The sequence below is a fragment of the Budorcas taxicolor genome, chromosome 18 (assembly GCF_023091745.1).
Source record: "Budorcas taxicolor isolate Tak-1 chromosome 18, Takin1.1, whole genome shotgun sequence".
NCBI classification, from domain to species: domain Eukaryota; kingdom Metazoa; phylum Chordata; class Mammalia; order Artiodactyla; family Bovidae; genus Budorcas; species Budorcas taxicolor.
Window position 1 is genome coordinate 41,056,561 of NC_068927.1, and position 21,789 is coordinate 41,078,349.

Here is a 21,789-nt window from a genome sequence, read left to right on the forward strand (position 1 = left end):
TCCAGGTATTAGAACTGCTCTGGCTTGGGAGGGATGCCTTGGTAAAGGCTTATTCACAGGCTTATTTACCTTTGGATTTAAGGAAAGTAGCCCCAGTCATCTAGGCAAAGTATGTTTCATCTGTTTTCTGTGTTGATGCATCTAAGAATTTTTAACCCAGTTTTTTTTTAATTTGTTTGACTGTGCCCAGTCTTAGTTGTGGCACTCAGGATCTTTGTTGCAGCGTGTGGGATCTTTAGTTGTGGTGTGCGGGATCTAATTCCCTAACCAGGGATCGAACCTAGGCCCCCTGCATTGGGAGCACAGAGTCTTAACCACTGGACCATCAGGGAAGTCCCCCAACTTAAACTTGTGATAAATTTTGGTCTGATGTCTGTCATCTTGAATGCCTTTAGTTTGTAATGATTACTTTTATCCTGTTTTGTGTCCCTTTTGCTTTTTCTTTTGCTCTTTCATCAGTTAAACAAAAAAAGATATTTCTCCTGGTTTTATTCTACTAGTGAAACTGTTGAGGTTTAAAAAAAATTCTTTAAAATATTGCAGGTGTAGGAAAATAGAATAACAGATGCCTGTGTACCTGCCCTCAGCTTTATTGTTTCTGACCATTTTGTCATGGTTGTTAACGTATGTTTTTTAGAACTAAACCATTGCAGATGGAATTGAAGTCCCCTGTGTACCTCTTTTGAATTGCTTTCCCACTCTCTGATTCCAGAGGTAGTTACCATATGAATTTGGTGTTATGCCCAAAGATGCTTTTACACTTTTATATATGGTTTTTCCATAAGCATCATAATACTGTTTTACATGTTTTGAATCTACATAAGTAGCAAACTTGATGTTTTCTTCTGCAGCTTACTTTTTAAAAAATATCACTTTTAATTTCTGGCTGCTCTGGGTCTTCACTGCTTCTTGTGGGTTTTCTCTAGTTGCGACAAGCAGGGGCTCTTCTCCAGTTGCAGCGTACAGGCTGCTCACTGCGGTAGTTGTGGAGCACAGGTTCTAAATGCGCGGACTCAGTAGTTGCAGCTTGAGGGCTCCAGAGCACAGGCTCAGTAGTTGTGGCATACAGGCTTTAGTTGCCTTGCGGCGTGTGGGATCTTCCTGGACCAGGGATTGAACCGGTGTCCCCTGCACTGCAAGGTGGATTCTTAACCACTAGAGCACCACTTACTTTTTAAATTCAACTTTATAGAGTTGATATTTAACCACATAGCTCAAGTTCATTCCTTTTCACTGATGCTTAGCATCGTGGTTTTATATTTTCCATCTCTGTCTAGCTGTGCTACAGTCTAGGTCTATATTCAGTTTCACTTTCTCATTGACTGCACTCTGCTGTCCAACCCATCCACTGAGGATTTAAATTCAGTGTCTATATTCACTTGTAAAGTTCTATTTAGTTCATTTTCACGTCTGTTTATAAAACATCACTTTCCTCAAGGTTTTGATTTCTTCTTTTACGTCTTTATTTATGTTCAGACTTATCTTATATTCTGTTTTCTTATTAACCCTAGGTCTTGGACCTTGCTTTTTGTTTCATCCACTTAACCTCAATAAAAATTGCTTTTTTCTTTTTAAGTTTGTCTGCTTATCTATAGAGGAGTTTACTTTTTCTGGGGATCCTCTGCTACTCTGAAGAGATAAGGAAGGAGGAGCCAGTATATATATATAAACTTCTGCTGGGGGTAGGGGACAACAATAACAAAAAAACCATATCAAACATTAAAAGATTACGGCTAAACACAAAGCACAGGCACCTCAAGTTAATGATTTTAATGCTTTTCTTTGTTTGGAAAGATTTAAGAATTTGGGTTCACTGAAAATTTTCCTTGAATATGTATCTATGTAATCAGGGGTTCTACCCAAAGCACAGAATGCCTCCTACTTTTCTCCACCCTAAATTGCCCTCTGGTGCATTATGGGTAGGAGACTGCAGTGGCTAGTGTCTTGATCCTTGTAGAATTGAAATGGCAGGCAACGTTATTTCTTTACAGTTGCTAGGGCATCTGAGTTAGCCATGTGGTGATGCCAAAACCATAGGAGACCTTGCGAGGAGATAGGAGGATCACCTCACGGGGTAGGCTCCAAGAAGACCAGGTGCATGTGGAAGAAAATACAGCTCTAGAAGGCAATGGACCCAGTTCCTAGATTCCCCATTAAGGCTTAGTGGCAGTGTGGCACTGGCATTTTTGTTGCTACACTATTCGAAAATAGTGCCTTCATAGTAAGTGTCTGAGCCAGAGAGAGCTGGACCCCCGAGGTGTCTTTCATTTCTGAGGCACTGGAGTAGCTCCATCTTCCTGGAACTTGAGCATCTAGCAGATTATCCATGATATGTGACCTAGGTGCCACTGCTGGAGACCCTCTCCAACTGATTTACTATCTTTGGCTCAGACTTGGTTAGGTTCACATGCATATAACTGAAAATCCAAAATAATAGAGCTTAAAATAAGACTGGAGTTGACTCCTTCCTTTTTAAAAAAGAGATAAGGAGATAGGCAGCTGCACACCATCAGCCAGAATCCTGATTCCTTCAGGTTCACCACACTGCCATCCATCAGATGTGGCCATATTCTCATCGTCTAAAGCAACAACTGGAGTTCTAGCCATTCCAGGATGTGGGATGGAGAGAAGGAAGAAGATCATGTCACCTTCCTTTCAAGGGAATATTCTATGAGTACTGAAAATTCTTCCACTTCATTGTGTAGACGTTGGTCCCGGGAGACCCACAGACTTACAAGGGTGGCAAGAAATGTCCCTGGCTGAGAGGCAAGGTACCAATCCCTAATTCAGTTTTCTGTTACTAAACAAGACGGATGAATGGATGTTCGTGTAGGCAACCAGCAGCCTCTGACACTACCAGTATGTCTAAACTTCATATGTCTAAAGTAGTTTGCATGTGCCGCCATGACAAAACAGCACAGACCGTGAGGCTTATATAACAGAAATTTATGTTCTCACAGTTCTGCAGGCTGGAAGTTCAAAATCAAGGTGTTACCAGGTTTGATTTCTCCTGAGGCTTCTCTCTTTGGCTTGCAGGAGGGCAAGAGGGGCAGTCATAGAAAACAACCCAGACCACGAAGAGGTTATCAGTCCCACTGGGTATTATTATGGCACAGTAGGCAGCAAATGGGTACAAGCATGTACAGGGAGGCCATGTGAGATGCCTCTGAATGCACATGTCCATCTGCTGGGAGTGCTGGAGTGTAGCTTGAGCAGCCCTGTGTTGAGGTATCCATTACGGGGTTCAGAAATTACATGTGGGGACAGACAAGATACAGCACATTGTAGAAATCATATTGCCCATGCTTTCTTTTTTTTAAAATGTTATTTATCTTGGCTGTGCTTGGTCTTTTGTTGCGTGCGGGCTTTCTTGAGTTGTGGCGAGAGGGGCCTACTCTGTGTGTGTGAGCTTCTTATTACAGTGGCTTCTCGTGGCAGAGCACAGACTCTAGGGTGCTCGGGCTTCAGTAGCTGTGTGCACAGGCTTAGTTGCCCCTCCACGTGTGGAATCTTCCCTGACCAGGGACTGAACCTGTGTCCTCTGCATTGGCAGGTGGGTTTCTGTCCTCTCTACCACCTGGGATTCTGCCATTACTTTCTCATTAAAGATGTAGATTTGTCACAGTCAGATTTTTCTCCAAACTATAATTTATTTTTAAATTTTTTATTGAAGGATAATTGCTTTACAGAATTTTGTTGTTTTCTGTCAAACCTCAACATGAATCAGCCACAGGTATACATATATCCTCTCCTTTTTGAAGCTCCCTCCCCATATCCCACCCCACCCCACCTCTCTAGGTCGTTACAGAGCCCCTGTTTGAGTTCCCTGAGCCATAAAGCAAATTCCTGTTGGCTATCTATTTTACATACGGTAATTAAGTTTCCATGTTACTCTTTCCATACATCTCACCCTCTGCTCCCCTCTCCCCATGTCTATAAGTCTATTCTTTATGTCTGTTTCTCCATTGCTTCCCTGTAAATAAATTATTCAATACCATTTTTCTAGATTCCGTATATATGCGTTAGAATACAATATTTCTCTTTCTGACTCACTTCACTCTGTATAATAGGTTCTAGGTTCACCCATCTCATCAGAACTGACTCAGATGTGTTCCTTTTTATGGCTGGGTATTATACCATTGTATATATGGACCACAACTTCTTTATCCATTCATCTGTCTGTCAATGAACATCTAGGTTGCTTCCATGGTGTAGCTATACTGTAAATAGTGCTGCAATGAGATACATGTGTCTTTTGCAATTTTGGTTTCCTCAGGGTATATGCCTAGGAGTGGGATTGCTGGGTCATTTGGTGGTTTTAGTCCTAGATTTTAAGGAATCTCCATACCGTCTTCCATAGTGGCTGTATAATTCACATTCCCCCCAACAGTGCAAAAACATTCCCTTTTCTCCACATCCTCTCCAGCATTTATTGTTTGTAGACTATTTGATGATGGCCTTTCTGACCGGTGTGAGGTGATATCTCATTGTGGTTTTGATTTGCATTTCTCTAATAATGAGTGATGTTGAGCATCTTTTCATGTGTTTGTTAGCCATCTGTATGTCTTCTTTGGAGAAATGTCTGTTTAGGTCTTTTCCCCACGTTTTGATTGGGTTGTTTGTTTTTCTGGCATTGAGTTGTATGAGCTGCTTGATATTTTGGAAATTAATCCTTTGTCAGTTGTTTCATTTGCTATTATTTTCTCCCATTCCAAGGGTTGTCTTTTCATCTTGCTTATAGTTTTCTTTGCTGAGCAAAAGCTTTTACGTTTAATCAGGTCCCACTTGTTTACTTTTCTTTTTATTTTGGTTACTCTAGGAGTTGGGTCATAGAGGATCTTGCTTTGATTTATGTCATCGAGTGTTCTGCCTATTAGTATTCCTCTGAGAGTTTTATACTTTCTGGTCTTACATATAGGCCTTTAATCCATTTGGAGTTTATCTTTGTGTATGGTGTTAGGAAGTGTTCTAATTTCATTCTTTTACATGTAGCTGTCCAGTTTTCCCAGCCCTGTTTATTGAAGAGGCTGTCTTTGCCCCATTGTTTCCTCCTTTGTCAAAAATAAGGTACCCATAGGTGCATGGGTTTATTTCTGGGCTTTCTATCTTGTTCCATTGGTCTATATTTCTGTTTTTGTGTCAGTACCATACTGTCTTGATGACTAGCTTTGTAGTATAATCTGAGGTTGGGAAGGTTGATTCCTCCAGCTCCATTCTTCTTTCTCAAGTCTGCTTTGGCTATTTGGGGTCTTTTGTGTTTCCATATGAATTGTGAAATTTTTGTTCTAGTTCTGTGAAAAAAATGCCATTGGTAATTTGATAGGGATCACATTGAATCTGTAGATTGCATTTGGCAGTATAGTCATTTTCACAATATTGATTCTTCCTACCCAGGAACATGGAATATCTCTCCATCTGTTTATGTCATCTTTGATTTCTTTCATTGGTGTCTTATAATTTTCTGTGTATAGTTCTTTTGTCTCCTTAGGTAAGTTTATTCCTAGATATTTAATTCTGTTTGTTGCAATGGTGAATGGGATTGATTCCTTAATTTCTCTGATTTTTCATTGTTAGATATAGAAATGCAAGTGATTTATGTGTATTGATTTTGTATCCTGCAACTTTGCTAAATTCGCTGATTAGCTTTAGTAATTTCCTGATACCATCTTTAGGGTTTTCTATGTACAATATCATGTCATCTGCAAACAGTGAGAGCTTTACTTCTTCTTTTCCAATCTGGATTCCTTTTATTTCTTTTCCTTCTCTGATTGCTGTAGCTAGGACTTCCAGAACTATGTTGAATAATAGTGGTGAAAGTGGACACTCTTGTTAGAATTTATTTTAGTATGGTGTGAAGTAAGAATCTTATTTTCTTTTCCTATTGTGATATCCAAATGTTTCAGCATAATTTACTAAGAAACCCCTCCTTTCTCCACTGCTTTTTTTCAGCTCTATCAAATGATTGACATACAATTGAATTGAATCAGCTTGTTGATTTCTATTAAAGGGTCTTGCTGGAATTTTGATTGGATTGCTTTAAATATATAGAGAAATTTGGGGATAATTGATATCTTAGTATTGGGTTTTTCAATCAGTGAACAGAGTATCTCTCTCAATTTATTAGGTATTCTTTCATCTCTTCTGTCATTATAATTTTCATCATTTGTACCTTACACATATTTTGTTAGATTTATACATATTTCATGTTTTCTGTGCTGTTGTAAATGGTACCATTTAAAATTTTTATTGAAGTTGTATTACAGGAAATTTTATTGCTGCATATTTCAGTTTCCAACAGTTTATCTTTTTGCACCTTTAACTCTGTAATCTTGCTAAACTCACTTGTTAGTTCTAGCAGTTTTGTTGCTTTCTTTGGATTTTTTTTTTTAATGTATATAATAATCTCATCTGCAAATCTGAACAGTTTTATTTCTAATCTCTATGCCTTTTATTTCCTCTTCCGGCCTTTCTGCACTTGCTAGGACTCCAGTGCGATGTTGAATAATATAATGGTAAGAGCGGTCATACCTGCCTTGTTGCCAACCTTAGAGGGAAGGCATTCTGTCTCTGATCATTGTTTTCAGCAGCAAGGACACAATCACGTCAAATCGTATCAATATACACTCTGCAACAAAACAGTTTAAGTACTTTTCGGTCGGCTAAGGCAAAAATGATCGTGCATGAAATCGAAGTTCCCCTATAACTGCAATTGTAATGTGATATGAAAACGTGGGATTCCTATTGCTGACAAAGTCACAAGGCACTGCTGATACTGTTGTGGTCCTCGCCAACACAAAATTGAAGGAAATTCTAAATTTCAGCTAGAGATTAGCTTAACGATAAGCTTTTTCTATTTGGTGTCGCCGGTTAAAATAGCGCGCCTGGAGAGGAAAGCCAGGGACCACAGAGACGTGCGCTCTGGCTTCCTAGAGAGGAAGTTCGCGATACTTGGGTGCCACGGCCGACGTAGTGACGCACTTCCGGTCACACCACATATTGCACTTTTCCTGAGGTGAGTTTCTGTGTCTTGTCGCCTCAGCGAGCCTGCTGGGAGCACACCTTTCACCCTGGCTGTCCGCTTAGTCCCTCGTGTCCAGGTGGAGGGAGTCGGGCGGCGCCACCTGGTCCGGGGAGCTAACGCGCCCGCCGGCCAGTCAGCCCGGCCCTCGGTGCCTTCGCTCCAGTCCTTAGCGGCCGCCTTGTGTAAGGCTGTGGATGAAAAGGAGACGCCGTTTGATCTCACACAGCCGCAGCCTCCCCTGCTCCCTGGGCTGCTGCTAAGTCGCTTCAGTCGTGTCCGACTCTGTGCGACCCCGTAGACGGCAGCCACCAGGCTCCCCCGTCCCTGGGATTCTCCAGGCAAGAACACTGGAGTGGGTTGCCATTTCCTTCTCCAATGCATGAAAGTGAAGTCGCTCAGTCGTGTCCGACTCCTAGTGATCCCATGGACCGCAGCCTACCAGACTCCTCCATCCATGGGATTTTCCAGGCAGAGTGCTGGAGTGGGTTGCCATTGCCTTCTCCTAGCAACTACTAACTGAGCCGCTAAATGCTAGTTGCTGTTCTAGGTTCCCAAGATGCAGCTGCCAATGAGAGGGCCGTGGGCCCCTCTCCCAGGGACCTTTCAGTTTAATTAAAAGTCCTCTGTTAATCAAGTGCAATCATTTTGACGTGCACAAGGCCTTGCAGGACTTGACCTCTTACAACTTCTTCACCGTCGTCTTAAGCACATTCCCTTGATTCTTTGGACTTTCACTTCAAGAACATATTTTTGCACATACTGTTAACTTTGGAAAGATCTTCCTTTCAACTTAAGTAGTTCCTATTCTTAAGCCTCCGCTTCTAGGATAAAGTATCCCTGTCACTAGTCACGATTGTGGTTTTAAAGATAATTCTGAGGATCTTTGATTCTTATTTCTATTTCTTTTAGTTTAAGCCCCATGAAGGAAGGGATCACACCCTTCTTTCTCGACTGTTTGTCCTGTGTCTCGCACTTGGCCTGGAATGAAATAAGTTTGAGATAAATGTTGGATAAAGAAAACACACCGTCTTAAACTGAGAGAGGTGGTATACAAGAAAGAGAGTCCAGTGCTAGTGGAGTGTGTAACCTGGGGCCCCATCTGGTCTGTAGAGACAGGTTGTGGTGAGCTGGCAGTTACCTATATGAACAGAGGGCCGACTTCTGAAAAGTATTGCACACAGTCTATCAGTTACAAAGGTTCTAAAGGTTGGAGAAGAGTGGTTCATGCAGAGGAAACAGCAGGTACAAAGGTCCTGAATTAGCATAATAGAGAAGCTGAAAGAAGACCAGTGTGGCTAAACTAAAAGGAAAGAGGGTGGCACAGAGATGAGGCTAGCAGGAGATGGCCACATGCAGTGAATTTCATTTGGGAAAGTCCTGGCTTTTTGATAGGATATGACTGCGTAACAAGAATACAAAGTGTCTGTAGGGGATGATATAATTAAAGTAGTGACCCAGACATTTTTGCCTGTTGAAGTGGTCTTTTCATGGTCTTTTGCTAATTGGTTTCTGGTTATCACTGGGTCCTAGAAGAGGGTGGTGAACAAAAAAAGATGTGTGCCCCAAGATCAAGAAAAGGAAACCTTACTCTAAGATGATTTTTCTGATTTGGGGCACTACCTTTATCTGCTTTTTAGCCTTAGAATCCCTTTATTGAGTTCTAAAAGAAAAAATCCTGTTGGGATTACTGTTGGAAGCAATTTGATGTAGTTATTAAAAGCTTGGCCTCTGGAAATCAGGCCCATCTGGTTTGGGATCCAAGTTCATCCATCCACTGGCTGAGTGACCTTCATAGAGAAAATTATTTTCTTAGACTGTTTTCTTATTTGGGGAAAAAAAAGGTTTAAAGAATTATTGAGGTGATTGAATGAGTGGATATATATTTATCATCCAAAAACATATTTCTTTTTTTTAACCATTTATGTTTCTCAGTAAAATTTTATTTAAAAAAATAAAGGTTTAGGTTCCTTCTTATAGGGTTTGCTTTGAGTTTTCTGATGTATTGCTTGTTTGCTCTTTGTGTATTCGTGTTCCCTTGTTCTCATGTCTTAGGACAGACAGTGTTGCACAATGTTGGTGAGTACAAGCTCTGGTACCCAAGGTCAACTTACTTACCTTTCAGAATCTTAATTTCCTAAGAATTCAAACCTCATGGCATATTGTGGGGAAATATTCATATACCATTTACTCAGTGGCATTTAGTGAATGGTTGTTGCTGTTATTGGCAGATTTGTTTTAAAAAAGAGCCTTTGTCTGGATCGGCTCACTCTTGTTTCTCTTTGCTTCTTCCCTCAGCCCCTGCCCTTCATTGAGAGAGAGCCCAATAATGGCTGTCATGCCCCTGAAAGTCTGGCAGCAGGTGAGCTGTGGTTCCCTCAGGTCAGCCTTGGAGAGATCTGATGTGAAGAAAGAGGGAGATGAGAGAGATGATTCTGGCAAGAAGTCTTAGAGCCAAAGCTGTCGGAAGACCCTTGTTGACTCTCTTCAGTAGGACTGGATGCTGGGGGAAAGCTGATGACGCGGGAATGAGCAGCCAGAAGTCCAGCAACAGTGGCTGCGTAGAGGGTTCAGGGATGCAGAAGGATAGTCTCCTGTACTCTGAGGATCTCTGTTTAGTGGTTCCTCCTGCGGAGGGCCCTGTGAGAATGAGGGACTCAGATTGGCATTATAGGTGTCCATTACACAGTGGGAGTAACCAAGATCAGGGAGACCACAAGGTTCTTGGGAAGCAGGGGCAGAGCGATAGCCGGAAGAATACAAGAAAAAGGGAGCTTGTACCATTTATTCAGAAGTTGACTTGGCTAATCAAGGCAGGGGGCTATGACAGGAAAAATCTGCACTAGGACAAAACACCTCAAGTTAGGGATCCTGTAAAGCCTCTGTGACATTGTGGCCTTGAGCCAGTCACTTAGCTTCTTTGCACCTTAACTTCATCTGTGAAGTGAACATTAAATACATACATGGGATAAGGAAATTGATTTCTTGAGTTGATTTCACTTTTTGAGACTGATGAATTGCTGGGTGTTCCTTAACTATTTCCTTATTCCTGGGACTTATTTATCTACTAACTCAGCATCTATGAACCATATCTCAGGTTCCTGTCCTGGATTTCTGATATCTGGCTTGTCCCTCTGCCTGACGTTGTCTACCCTGCTGCTCCCATCTTCTGGTCTTACATAAGTTGTCAGTTACTGGTATCACCGGGTCACAATCCTGACCACTCAGTTTCTAGGTTGCTGAGTCGTTGTTGACTCTGTTCTCCCTTGATGCCATTTTCAAAGTCTGACTCTTTTTGGCTACTGTCTCTTCCATTTGTCCCATCTTTTATCTTGACCTCCTTCAGGGTTTGTCATTCCTTTTCTTAGATTTTGTTTGCAGAGCTTCCCAGCTAGTTTCTCTGTACAGTCTTGTGCTTTCCCCTCATCATTTGTTAGCTGATAGAGCTTGGTTTCCTGAGCTCGGATTTTATTCTGTAGTCCAGGGTTCTTGGACTTTACTGTGCATAAGAATCACCTGGAGGGCTTATGAAACCACAGATTGGTCTCGGATAGGGCCTGTGAATTTGCCTTTCTGGCAAGTTCCTAGGTGATCCTGCTAGTGCGGTGGGGTACTGCACCTTGAGAACCATTGTAGTTCATGATGACTCATTCAAGGAAGTCATTCAGTTGACTAAGTCAGTTTGTTGTTACAAGTCCATGATTGTATAGCTGGCTGAGGAAGGATTCAATACAGGACAGGCCTAGAATTGGAGTTAAGTATCCCTAGCAGGCATTAGTGACCTGATTGTATGATAGTGAAGAGGAATCAGATTCCAGAAATATTTAGAAAATAAAATTGGCAGGATTTGATTACTGACTGCTTATTGGAAATGAGCAGTGAGTAGGGCAAGTTAGTCCAGGATAAATTTCAGATTTCTAACTTAGGAGACTGGGATGAAATTCATACTGTTTCTGTGTTGAGAAACAACACTTTCACTCACTGTGCTGGTTAGTTACATGAAGATAGAGCCAGTTTGGCAAGAGGCAGATAGAGTGGATGCATTTGGTGTTAGATGGTGACAGTGCTGACGAGATTTGCAGAGTCAGTTGAGGTATTGAAAGGTGGGAGGACATTCCCTGCATATTCAGGTAACCAAGTTTGATACCAAAGTCTGGGGAATGAATAAAAATTCTAAGCCAGATCTTGAGCTTTCTGGCAAGGTAGAGTGGGGCCGTCAGGGATGGGAAAGGGTGGCTATTGAAAAAGCATGATACTTAGTTGACAGAAACATTTACAGATTGTTTTGGAGGTGTATGAAGAAAAGCAGTTAAAAGAACTACCCAGCAGCAATTTGATTCCAGAAGCATATTCTCCCAGGAAAACCCATCAGGAAGCAAAATATACTGTCCCATGCAGCACTGAGTTCTCTCTGCTGGACATTCTTGAGCACAGGCTGTATAGCCCCTTCTTCAAGCAGGAGATGAAACCATGACTCTGTTCCTGTCATTTGAACTTGAGGTCTGGGGTAGAATGAGCATGCGTGTGGAACATATGGATTGATTGGGCACTTGGGGCAATGAAGGGGGAACATGTTGGTCCTGCAGTGTCACTTCTGAGTGGGTGTCTGAAGAGATAAAGCTAACTGTTTACTTGTAGGTGCAACAATAAAAGATTGAAAGTTTTATAGAATCAAAGAGATTTTGCTCTAGGGATTTTAATTCATGGGAGACTTTCCAGGGTTTTCAAAACATGATGTTACGTTTCATGAGACTAAATTTTGTGTCCAAATGGAAGTTCTAACTTTTAGTGAGGGAAGTTCTAACTTTTAGTGAGAGAAGTTCCAGACTTTTTGTTGTAGCAACAGTCATTTAACAATCAGCTCACTATCCCTGTCCCTTGTGCCCCACACTCTGAGCCAGAGAATTGGCTCTGGCATAGCAGGAACCTCTTGTTTTAGGAGGTGGTGACCTTTGAGGATGTGGCTGTTTACTTCACCCGGACAGAATGGGCTGGGCTTTCTCCTGCACAGAGGGCCCTGTACAGAAGTGTGATGCTGGAGATCTATGGGAACTTGACATCCCTGGGTAAGGCCACTTTTCTCCTGGTGCTCAGATCTGTGCTTTCCTGTTTCCTTCCTTTTCCCCTCCTTATCAGCCAGGGGTGTGGTGTGGAAAGCGGGGAGTTATCTCTTGTACCCTCCATGGTCCTGGGACTGAGACCAAATGACCCACTTGAGAGGTTATTGGGTAGGGACAAGTCTTGGGTCAGTTTGGTCCCAATGTAGGGAATTGTTTTCGCCTGGTATGAGTATGCTCCATCCTCCCAGGGCCTCTGCAGGGTAAGTACTGTCTGTTGTTAGATAAGTTTTCACCTTACTTTTGTCTCCCTGTAGTCTAGGGAAGGGTATGACCCCTTCCCTTTGTTTGCATATGTCCCTCAGGATCACTAACTTACTCGTGGGTCTGGTTTTAGGAAGCGATCACAAATGCTCATTTTCCACTTGAGCAAAAATCTTGGCTTTCCCCAGTCCTGAGCCTTTGCTGTGGATCTGTTCTAGTCTCACTGAGACTCTTGAGCTTTTCGTTCTTTTGACACAGCAGACACGGGACTGACAGGTGCCATTTTCTACCCTTTTCAGGATACTCAGTTCCCAAACCTGCGTTAGTCTCACTTCTAGAGAGAGGGGATTTGCCTGTAGGCCTGGAGACACAGGATAATCCTCCTGCACAGGGGACCAGAGACATCTATAAAAGTAAGTGAGGCGGTGACTATAGAGCTTTACAGAGCAGTATGTTTTAAATGAACCATGCTGTGAAGGATTTAAATAGATGATTTCTCAAAATAGGCAAATACAAAACCATTTCCACCAACCATAACTCTTTTCCACATATTCCTGATTAATGCATCTCATAATTCTCAAATCTATTTCCTTGTCAACTGTTCTCTACCTGTAACTATTTGACACTTTAATTTTATTAGCCTTACTGAACAGCAGGCTGATGTTGGGAGTTTAGTAATCTCTAAAATCTCTGTTGTGAAAGTGAAAGTGTTAGTCACTCAGTTATGTCCAACTCTTTGTAACCCCATGGACTATAGCCCACCAGGCTCCTCTGTCCATGGAATTCTCCAGGCAAGAGTACTGGAGTAGGTAGCCATTTCCTTCTCCAGGGGATCTTCCCAACCCAAGGACTAAACCCAGGTTTCCTGCATTGCAGGCAAATTCGTTACTGACTCAGCCACCAGGGATAGTTAAATATGGGGTATATGTTTTCAGATCCCCAATGGATGCCTGAAACTACAGGTAGTATCAAACCCTATGGAGTTATCCCTGGGTATCCACAGGGGATTGACTCCAGGACCTTTGTAACTGTGGGGTCTGCTTTCTTGGGTACAGAAAATCAGCTATGTATCTATCATGTCTTTTTTTAATATATGCATACCTGTGATAAATTAGACACAGTAAGAGAATACCCATGTTGCCAGTGTCACTCCTCTTGCATGTTGGAGCCATTATGAAGTAAAATAAGGGTTACTTGAACACAAGTACTGAAATCCTGCAAAGGTCTATCTGATAACTGAATCAGCTATTTATTAATAGGCAGGTAGCATATACACAAGGATGAGTTACATCTGGTTGGAGTGGGTTGGTGCTAGGTTTCATTATGCTATTCAGAACAGTGCACAATTTAAAACCTAAGGATTATTTATTTCTGGAACTTTACGTTTAATATTTTTGGATTGTGGTTGACATGGAAACTGAAACTATGGGAAGAGGGACTGCAGATAAGGGGTAACCACTATAATTTTCAATATTCTTTTGTTTTTGCTATAATTCTCAGGTGGCATTTTTGTTTTCTGTTTGTTATGTCAGATGCCAGGACCCACATGGACAGTGAGTTAACACCAACATGGGGAATTTCTGAAGAAAGAGACATGATGATGTCACATGGGCCACAGAAGAATGTTCTTAACAAAAGCAGCTTCCTAGAAACATGTGAACTGGAGCAACACCAGGAGATCCCCACAGTGAAAAATATTAGACGAAAGGTTCTAAGAATCCACTATGATAGGAAGCCCTTCAGATGTGAGGAGTGTGGGAAATGCTTCAGCTATTTTTCTTACTATGTTAGACATCAGAGAATCCACACTGGGGAGAAACCCTTTGAGTGTAATGAGTGTGGAAAAGCCTTTAATGGCAATTCTTCATTAATTCGACATCAGAGAATCCACACCGGTGAGAAACCCTATCAGTGTGAAGAGTGTGGGAGAGCCTTTAATGATAATGCAAATCTGGTCAGGCATCAGAGAATCCACAGTGGGGACAGACCCTATCTCTGTAGGGAGTGTGGAAATGGTTTCACCAGTAGTTCTGAGTTTGTTATACACCAGAGAATTCACACTGGAGAGAAACCTTATGAGTGTAATGAGTGTGGAAAAGCTTTTGTTGGTAATTCACCACTTCTGCGACATCAGAAAATCCACACTGGAGAGAAACCATATGAGTGTAATGAGTGTGGCAAAAGCTTTGGAAGGACTTCTCATCTTAGTCAGCATCAGCGTATTCACACAGGGGAAAAGCCTTACTCTTGTAAAATATGTGGGCAAGCCTTCAATTTCCATACAAAACTAACTCGGCACCAGCGAGTCCACAGTGAGGTGAAACCTTTTGACTGTATATGTTGTGAAAAAGTGTTTAGTACTCAGGCTCAGTTGAAAAGGCATCTAAGAATCCATATTCAGGAGACCTCCTGTGATGAGTGTGGAAAAGTCTTCACTAGCAAAAGAAATCTGCTTCAGCATCAAAGAGTCCATACTAGAAAGAAACCCTGTGAATATGTCAAGTATGAAAAAACCTTTAGGACATCTTCCCAGCTAGATTGTGTCCACCCTGGAGAGAAGCCTGTGCTGGATGTTGGTTGTTTTGGGCTCCCAGAATTTTTTACCCCCTTTTACTGGTAACAGTACACTATATTTCCTTTGCCTTCTATCTTCCACTCAGGTAGAATGTGTGACACAGGCCCCGCTTAGCTGCAGATTCTTTCCCTCAAGCTATAGCTGTTGGTTCATATGTCAGTAGATGACCCAGGATAGTCCAGTTAGAATCCCAAACTGAGTTAATAACCCTCCTAATGTTGAGCGTGGCCCTGGTCACAGCAACCAGACAGCAGACTGTGGCCCTGTAATCCTTTCATCTTCCAGTTGTTGCAAACTTTTGACATTCGTACTTGTTAAGAGTCAAAGATATGTGAACAATGCGGCCTCCTAGTGGATGGTTTCAAAGGCTTCTTGGTGTTTGGAGAACCATGTGCACCCATGTGGACTTTGGAAAGCCTGCCAGTTATGAATTCCATGGTATTGAACAAGCCTTGAAACTCCCAGTACTTCATTGAGCAAGGGTTTCCTTACACCCTTAGCATTTGGTGTCTGTTCTTTGTAGCACAGGGAGAAGAGGCTGGAAAAATGAGCTGTTCGGGGGAGTGGTTGATTAATGCGGCCCAGAGTAGGCTTGAATCCTGAGCTCCCACCTCCCAGGAACAAGACAGGTCTGTGGGCCTTGCAAGGGCACAAGACCTGTTCTGAGCCAGTCTCTTGAGATCCAAGAACCTGATGTTCAAGGCTGGAGCCTGGAGTTTACCACCATCATCATCCTTGCTCTTCAGCAAATGGAAGAACTTGCTGTGGTTGGATAGCAAGAGCATTTGACAGGTAGCTATAGCCACTGACTCTAAATAAATCCCTTTTTACCTTCTGCTTCAGATTCTGTGCTGTGCAGTGGGATATGCTGCTTTCACCAAGCCAGAATCTGTCCACATGTCCAAGTACAGCACCCCAGCTTTCCTTAGGGAGCTACATCTCACGTGCTTCCAGTCTAGACAGTATCAGAGGGCTGATCCCACACTCCACCCATCTGGAAGATGGGTATATGATGCATGTCTAGCCAGTTCCATTTTCTCTCCTCTGATTGCTATGATTGCTATGAGGGCGAGAATGTTATCCAAGCCAGACCAAAGGCATTCCAAATCATGAGTTTCATTGAACCCTAGTGAAGGAGAAACCATTCCCAGTAGAATGGGCTTTGAGCTTGTGTCATCCTGGAGGTGCTGGGTGAGAGACTGCCTGAGTGGAGTCACCGTAAGGCAATCAGCAGGACTGACAGTCAGAGAGGGGCCAGGTCACACACTATATGATCCCTTGGATCTGACACCTCTGAACCCACTCTTCAACTTGTCTCTTGTAAAGATTGCTTTCTATCATCTATAATATATTTATTTCACTTGAGTGTGTCTAGTCCCTTGTAATCAAAAAAGCCCTGACACATTGTTGGTTGACACATTGGATTATTGGTTGTTGGTTGACACATTGGATTATTGGTTGTTGAGGCTCCCTCTGGCATGGTGTCTCTGATGGGTGGGGCATGTTTAGGGGAGGTGAAGACACTAGGTGCAGTCAGGTCTAAGGGGAGCTGCCAGACAACTCTTCCTAATTTCTTGATGTCCCAGAACACAGAGAGGAGAACTAGCAGGGAGAAAGGGCCAGGGGATGGTCAGTTGGTCTGTTTGTATTTTCCATATTTTAGGGTTTATTTTGTTTGTGTTTTTCACCCGTTGAAGTCTTTCAGCACATCTGCCAGAAACTCATGACAGCCTATTTACTTATTGGCTTCTTATACTGTAATTCATGAAAATCTATCAACTTTTTTTTTTTTACCTCTACCATGAAACAGCTGGTAATTCTTTAAGGACAAACATTTCCAGACTTCCAACAGAGTCAGTCATGACTGTCGCCAGGCCACTTTTATCAGCCTCATTGCCTTTTGTTTTTAAAAGTCCCTGTCTCTCTCCCTCTAGAATCTTTTTGTTAAAACAGGAAGTTAGCTAGATATGGCAACCTACTCCATTATTCTTGGCTGTGAAATTCCATGGTCAGAGGAGCCTGATGGGGCTATAGTCCATGGGGTCACAAAGAGGCGAACATGACTGAGCAGCTAAACAACAACAAAAGCTAGATATGAGCAGAGAAAGGGGAGCATGGGCCAGATGGCAGGAAGCTATGCATCTTGTGCAGAGGAGAGGGGGATCCTTGGAACCTCCATACTGGAAACCATACATTTGGAGATAAGTGTCCTGGAGGCAGAACAAAGGAATGTGGGAAAATGCAGGAATATCTGATGTCTGAATGAAACCTTTTGCTCATTACGCTTTCATTACAATAAAATAAGCCTTGCAGATAAGTGGCCATCCTGCACTGATGCCATGACATTTCTGATCAATGCTAAATAAGGACAAAAGTCCTTCCCTCCAGGAAGATGGTGCTGCAATAAAAGTCAGAGAACATGACCCCCAAACCCAGTGAATATGTTCCACATACCTGGCTTGCCAAAAAAACTCAGGGTAGCTATTCACCTGAGCCTGTCTGCTCTTCCCACTGAGAGTGTACTTTAATTTAAATAAATCCTTGCTTTCTCTGTCTTGATTTCTCTGTCTCATCTCTGAATATTTCTGGGATAAAACAAGAACCCTTCACCGAGAACACTTTCAGGGTTACCTCAGTCTGTCTTCCGAATAGCAATTCTTAAGACCCCAAATAAATTATTTTGTTTGTTGTCTCCTGCATTATGTTATTTTATGTTTTAACACTTAGCAATATATATGTAGAGTCATCTTTGTCTCTGCTTGGGTTTGTGGTTCATTTCTTTCAATAGCTAAACAATTCCATTGCCTATGTAGGATGGGAAAAATGATTTTCCCTATACTTTTCTTCATTCTTGGCTGAGGCCCCCTCTGTAATGACCTCATAAAAAGGTAACTTCTGATGGATTTACAGATATGTGTTTGCAGTTAAAAAACTTAATCAGCCTAAAATAATTCTTAGATTAAAGAATATTTGGGGTACATATGCTCTTGCCCTTCACATGTCAGTGCCCCAATATGCTAATGCATTCACCTACAGAAGAACATCCTAATATCTTTAAGCTTTTAGCCATTATGAATAGAGCTGAGGTATATAATTTCTGGCAGTTTTGTTTGAACAGTTTTTCAAAACAATTGTCTAAATACTAGAGGTCTGATTTTTATATGCATGGTAAGACTTGTTTAGTTAAAGGAAAAACTTCCAAACTGTCTTTCAAAATGATTGTACCTGTACTCCACCAGCAGAGAAGTAGAGGTCCTGTTCTTCCCCGCTCCAGCAACAGATATTGTCATGTTTTGAAGGTTAGCAGTTCTAACAGATGTGCAGTACTGTCACATTCTGATTTGTATTTCCCTCTGTTCAGTTCAGTTCAGTTCAGTTCAGTCACTCAGTCGTGTCCGACTCTTTGTGACCCCATGAATCGCAGCATGCCAGGTCTCCCTGTCCATTACCAACTCCCAGAGTTCACTCAGACTCACGTCCATCGAGTCCATGATGCCATCCAGCCATCTCATCCTCTGTCGCCCCCTTCTCCTCCTGCCCCCAATCCCTCCCAGCATCAGAGTCTTTTCCAATGAGTCAACTCTTAGCATGAGGTGGCTAAAGTACTGGAGTTTCAGCTTTAGCATCATTCCTTCCAGAGAAATCCCAGGGCTGATCTCCTTCAGAATGGGTTGGTTGGATCTCCTTGCAGTCCAAGGGACTCTCAAGAGTCTTCTCCAACACCACAGTTCAAAAGCATCAATTCTTCGGTGCTCAGCCTTCTTCACAGTCCAACTCTCACATCTATACATGACCACAGGAAAAACCATAGCCTTGACTAGATGGACCTTAGTCGGCAAAGTAATGTCACTGCTTTTGAATATGCTATCTAGGTTGGTCATAACTTTTCTTCCTAGGAGTAAGTGTCTTTTAATTTCATGGCTGCAGTCACCATCTGCAGTGATTTTGGAGCCCCAAAAAATAAAGTCTGACACTGTTTCCACTGTTTCCCCATCTATTTGCCATGAAGTGATGGGACCGGATGCCATGATCTTGGTTTTCTGAATGTTGAGCTTTAAGCCAACTTTTTCACTCTCCTCTTTCACTTTCATCAAGAGGCTTTTTAGCTCCTCTTCACTTTCTGCCATAAGGGTGGTGTCATCTGCATATCTGAGGTGATTGATATTTCTCCTGGCAGTCTTGATTCCAGCTTGTGTTTCTTCCAGTCCAGCGTTTCTCATGATATACTCTGCATATAAGTTAAATAAGCATGCAAATTGCAAAATGGCTGTCTGGGGAGGCCTTACAAATAGCTGTGAAAAGAGAGGCGAAAAGCAAAGGAGAAAAGGAAAGATATAAGCATCTGAATGCAGAGTTCCAGAGAATAGCAAGAAGAGATAAGAAAGCCTTCTTCAGCAATCAGTGCAAAGAAATAGAGGAAAAGAACAGAATGGAAAAGACTTGATATCTCTTCAAGAAAATTAGAGATAGCAAGGGAACATTTCATGCAAAGATGGGCTTGATAAAGGACAGAAATGGTATGGACCTAACAGAGCAGAAGATATTAAGAAGAGGTGGCAAGAATACACAGAAGAACTACAAAAAAGATCTTCACAACCCAGATAATCATGATGGTGTGATCACTCACCTAAAGCCAGACATCCTGGAATGTGAAGTCAAGTGGGCTGTAGAAAGCATCACTACGAACAAAGCTAGTGGAGGTGATGGAATTCTAGTTGAGCTGTTTCAAATCCTGAAAGATGATGCTGTGAAAGTGCTGCACTCAATATGCCAGCAAATTTGGAAAACTCAGCAGTGGCCACAGGACTGGAAAAGGTTAGTTTTCATTCCAATCCCAAAGAAAGGCAATGCCAAAGAATGCTCAAACTACCACACAATTGCACTCATCTCACATGCTAGTAAAGTAATGCTCAAAATTCTCCAAGCCAGGCTTCAGCAATACATGAACTGTGAACTTGCAGATGTTCAAGCTGGTTTTAGAAAAGGCAGAGGAACCAGAGATGAAATTGCCAACATCTGCTGGATCATGGAAAAAGCAAGAGAGTTCCAGAAAAACATCTATTTCTGCTTTATTGACGATGCCAAAGCCTTTGACTGTGTGGATCACAATAAACTTTTGAAGATTCTGATAGAGATGGGAATACCAGACTACCTGACCTGCCTCTTGAGAAATCTGTATGCAGGTCAGGAAGCAGCAGTTAGAACTGGACATGGAATAGGAAAAGGAGTACGTCAAGGCTGTATATTGTCACCCTGCTTATTTAACTTCTATGGAAAGTACATCATGAGAAACGCTGGACTGGAAGAAGCACAAGCTGGAATCAAGATTGCTGGGAGAAATATCAATCACCTCAGATATGCAGATGACACCACCCTTATGGCAGCAAGTGAAGAGGAACTAAAAAGCCTCTTGATGAAAGTGAAAGTGGAGAGTGAAAAAGTTGGCTTAAAGCTCAACATTCAGAAAACCAAGATCATGGCATCTGGTCCCATCACTTCATGGCAAATAGATGGGGAAACAGTGGAAACAGTGTCAGACTTTATTTTTTGGGGCTCCAAAATCACTGCAGATGGTGATTACAGCCATGAAATTAAAAGACTTACTCCTTGGAAGAAAAGTTATGACCAACCTAGATAGCATATTCAAAAGCAGAGACATTACTTTGCCGACTAAGGTCCATCTAGTCAAGGCTATGGTTTTTCCTGTGGTCATGTATGGATGTGAGAGTTGGACTGTGAAGGCTGAGCGCCGAAGAATTGATGCTTTTGAACTGTGGTGTTGGAGAAGACTCTTGAGAGTCCCTTGGACTGTAAGGAGATCCAACCAGTCCATTCTGAAGGAGATCAGCCCTGGGATTTCTTTGGAAGGAATGATGCTAAAGCTGAAACTCCAGTACTTTGGCCACCTCATGCTAAGAGTTGACTCATTGGAAAAGACTCTGATGCTGGGAGGGATTGGGGGCAGGAGGAGAAGGGGACGACAGAGGATGAGATGGCTGGATGGCATCACAGACTCGATGGACGTGAGTGTGAGTGAACTCCGGGAGTTGGTGATATACAGGGAGGCCTGGCATGCTGCGATTCATGGGGTTGCAAAGAGTCAGACACGACTGAGCAACTGAACTGAACTGAACTTAATGGTGTGTGATAGGGAAGGAAATGGCAACCCATTCCAGTATTCTAGCCTGGAGAGCCTCATGGACAGAGGAGCCTGATGGGCTACATACAGTCCATGGGGTTGCAGAGAATCAGACACGACTTACCAGCTGAACAACAGTTTTTGTGATGTTAGTGTATTCTTGTGTGCCTATTTCTGCTCTGCATATCTTCTTTGGCCAGGAGTCTGTTCTGATCTTTGCCCATTTTTAATGAGGTTTTTTGTTCTAGAGTTCTTAGGACAAAATGAGAACAAATCCTTTACTAGATATGTGTTTTGCAAACATCTTTCTATTTGTGGTTTGTCTTTGGCGTTCTGAATAAGATCTTGCACAGAATAGAAGTTTCTAATTTTATAAAATCCACATTATTAATTTTTTTGTTGATACGCTTTTGGTGGTGTGTGTTCAAGTCATCCCCAGATCCAAGGTCATATAGATTCTTTTTTTTATATTTCTTTCAGAGTTTTTATAGTTTCCTAATTTAAGTTTGTCTGTGGACAATTTGGGGTAAGTTTGGGTTGTAAGTTGTGAAGTTTGTCTATATTCATTTCATTGCATGTGTTTTCTAATTAATTACTTGGTGTATAATGTCTAGTTCCTCTAACACCATTTTTTTTCAGGGGACTGTCCATGTTGTATATTCTTGGCCCTATTCTCATGAATTAAGTATCTGCATGTGAGTTTTTTTGCTGGGCTTGCTCTGTATTCTTTTCCTTT

General features: G+C 42.1%; 1 protein-coding gene and 1 non-coding gene across 3 annotated transcripts; one reads left to right on the forward strand and one right to left on the reverse strand.

Annotated features, from left to right (window-relative positions):
* Positions 1-259: 259 nt before the first annotated feature.
* Positions 260-332, reverse strand: TRNAG-CCC (transfer RNA glycine (anticodon CCC)). Its single transcript has one exon. It is a non-coding gene; the product is annotated as a tRNA-Gly (tRNA).
* A 6,662-nt stretch (positions 333-6,994) lies between these two features.
* On the forward strand, positions 6,995-17,473 carry ZNF19 (zinc finger protein 19). 2 transcript variants are annotated; one of them, XR_008200899.1, is made up of 6 exons: positions 6,995-7,012; positions 9,317-9,380; positions 11,958-12,084; positions 12,639-12,752; positions 13,872-15,352; positions 15,438-17,473. XR_008200899.1 is itself a non-coding variant. In XM_052656200.1 (5 exons), the coding sequence occupies exons 2-5, from the start codon at positions 9,348-9,350 to the stop codon at positions 14,957-14,959; spliced, it is 1,362 nt and encodes a 453-aa protein (XP_052512160.1). In that variant the 5' UTR covers positions 6,995-7,012; positions 9,317-9,347; the 3' UTR covers positions 14,960-17,473. The 2 variants fall into 2 exon arrangements, 1 of the variants encoding a protein (XP_052512160.1); XM_052656200.1 differs by having other exon boundaries at positions 13,872-17,473.
* Positions 17,474-21,789: the final 4,316 nt, after the last annotated feature.

What these genes read in the sequence shown, in the direction of transcription:
- ZNF19 (XM_052656200.1), top strand. Translation starts at nt 9,348, where the DNA reads ATGGCTGTCATGCCCCTGAAAGTCTGGCAGCAG. An exon ending in CCCTGAAAGTCTGGCAGCAG is followed by an intron (nt 9,381 to 11,957) that starts GTGAGCTGTGGT and finishes CTCTTGTTTTAG; the next exon opens with GAGGTGGTGACCTTTGAGGA. An exon ending in GACCAGAGACATCTATAAAA is followed by an intron (nt 12,753 to 13,871) that starts GTAAGTGAGGCG and finishes TTGTTATGTCAG; the next exon opens with ATGCCAGGACCCACATGGAC.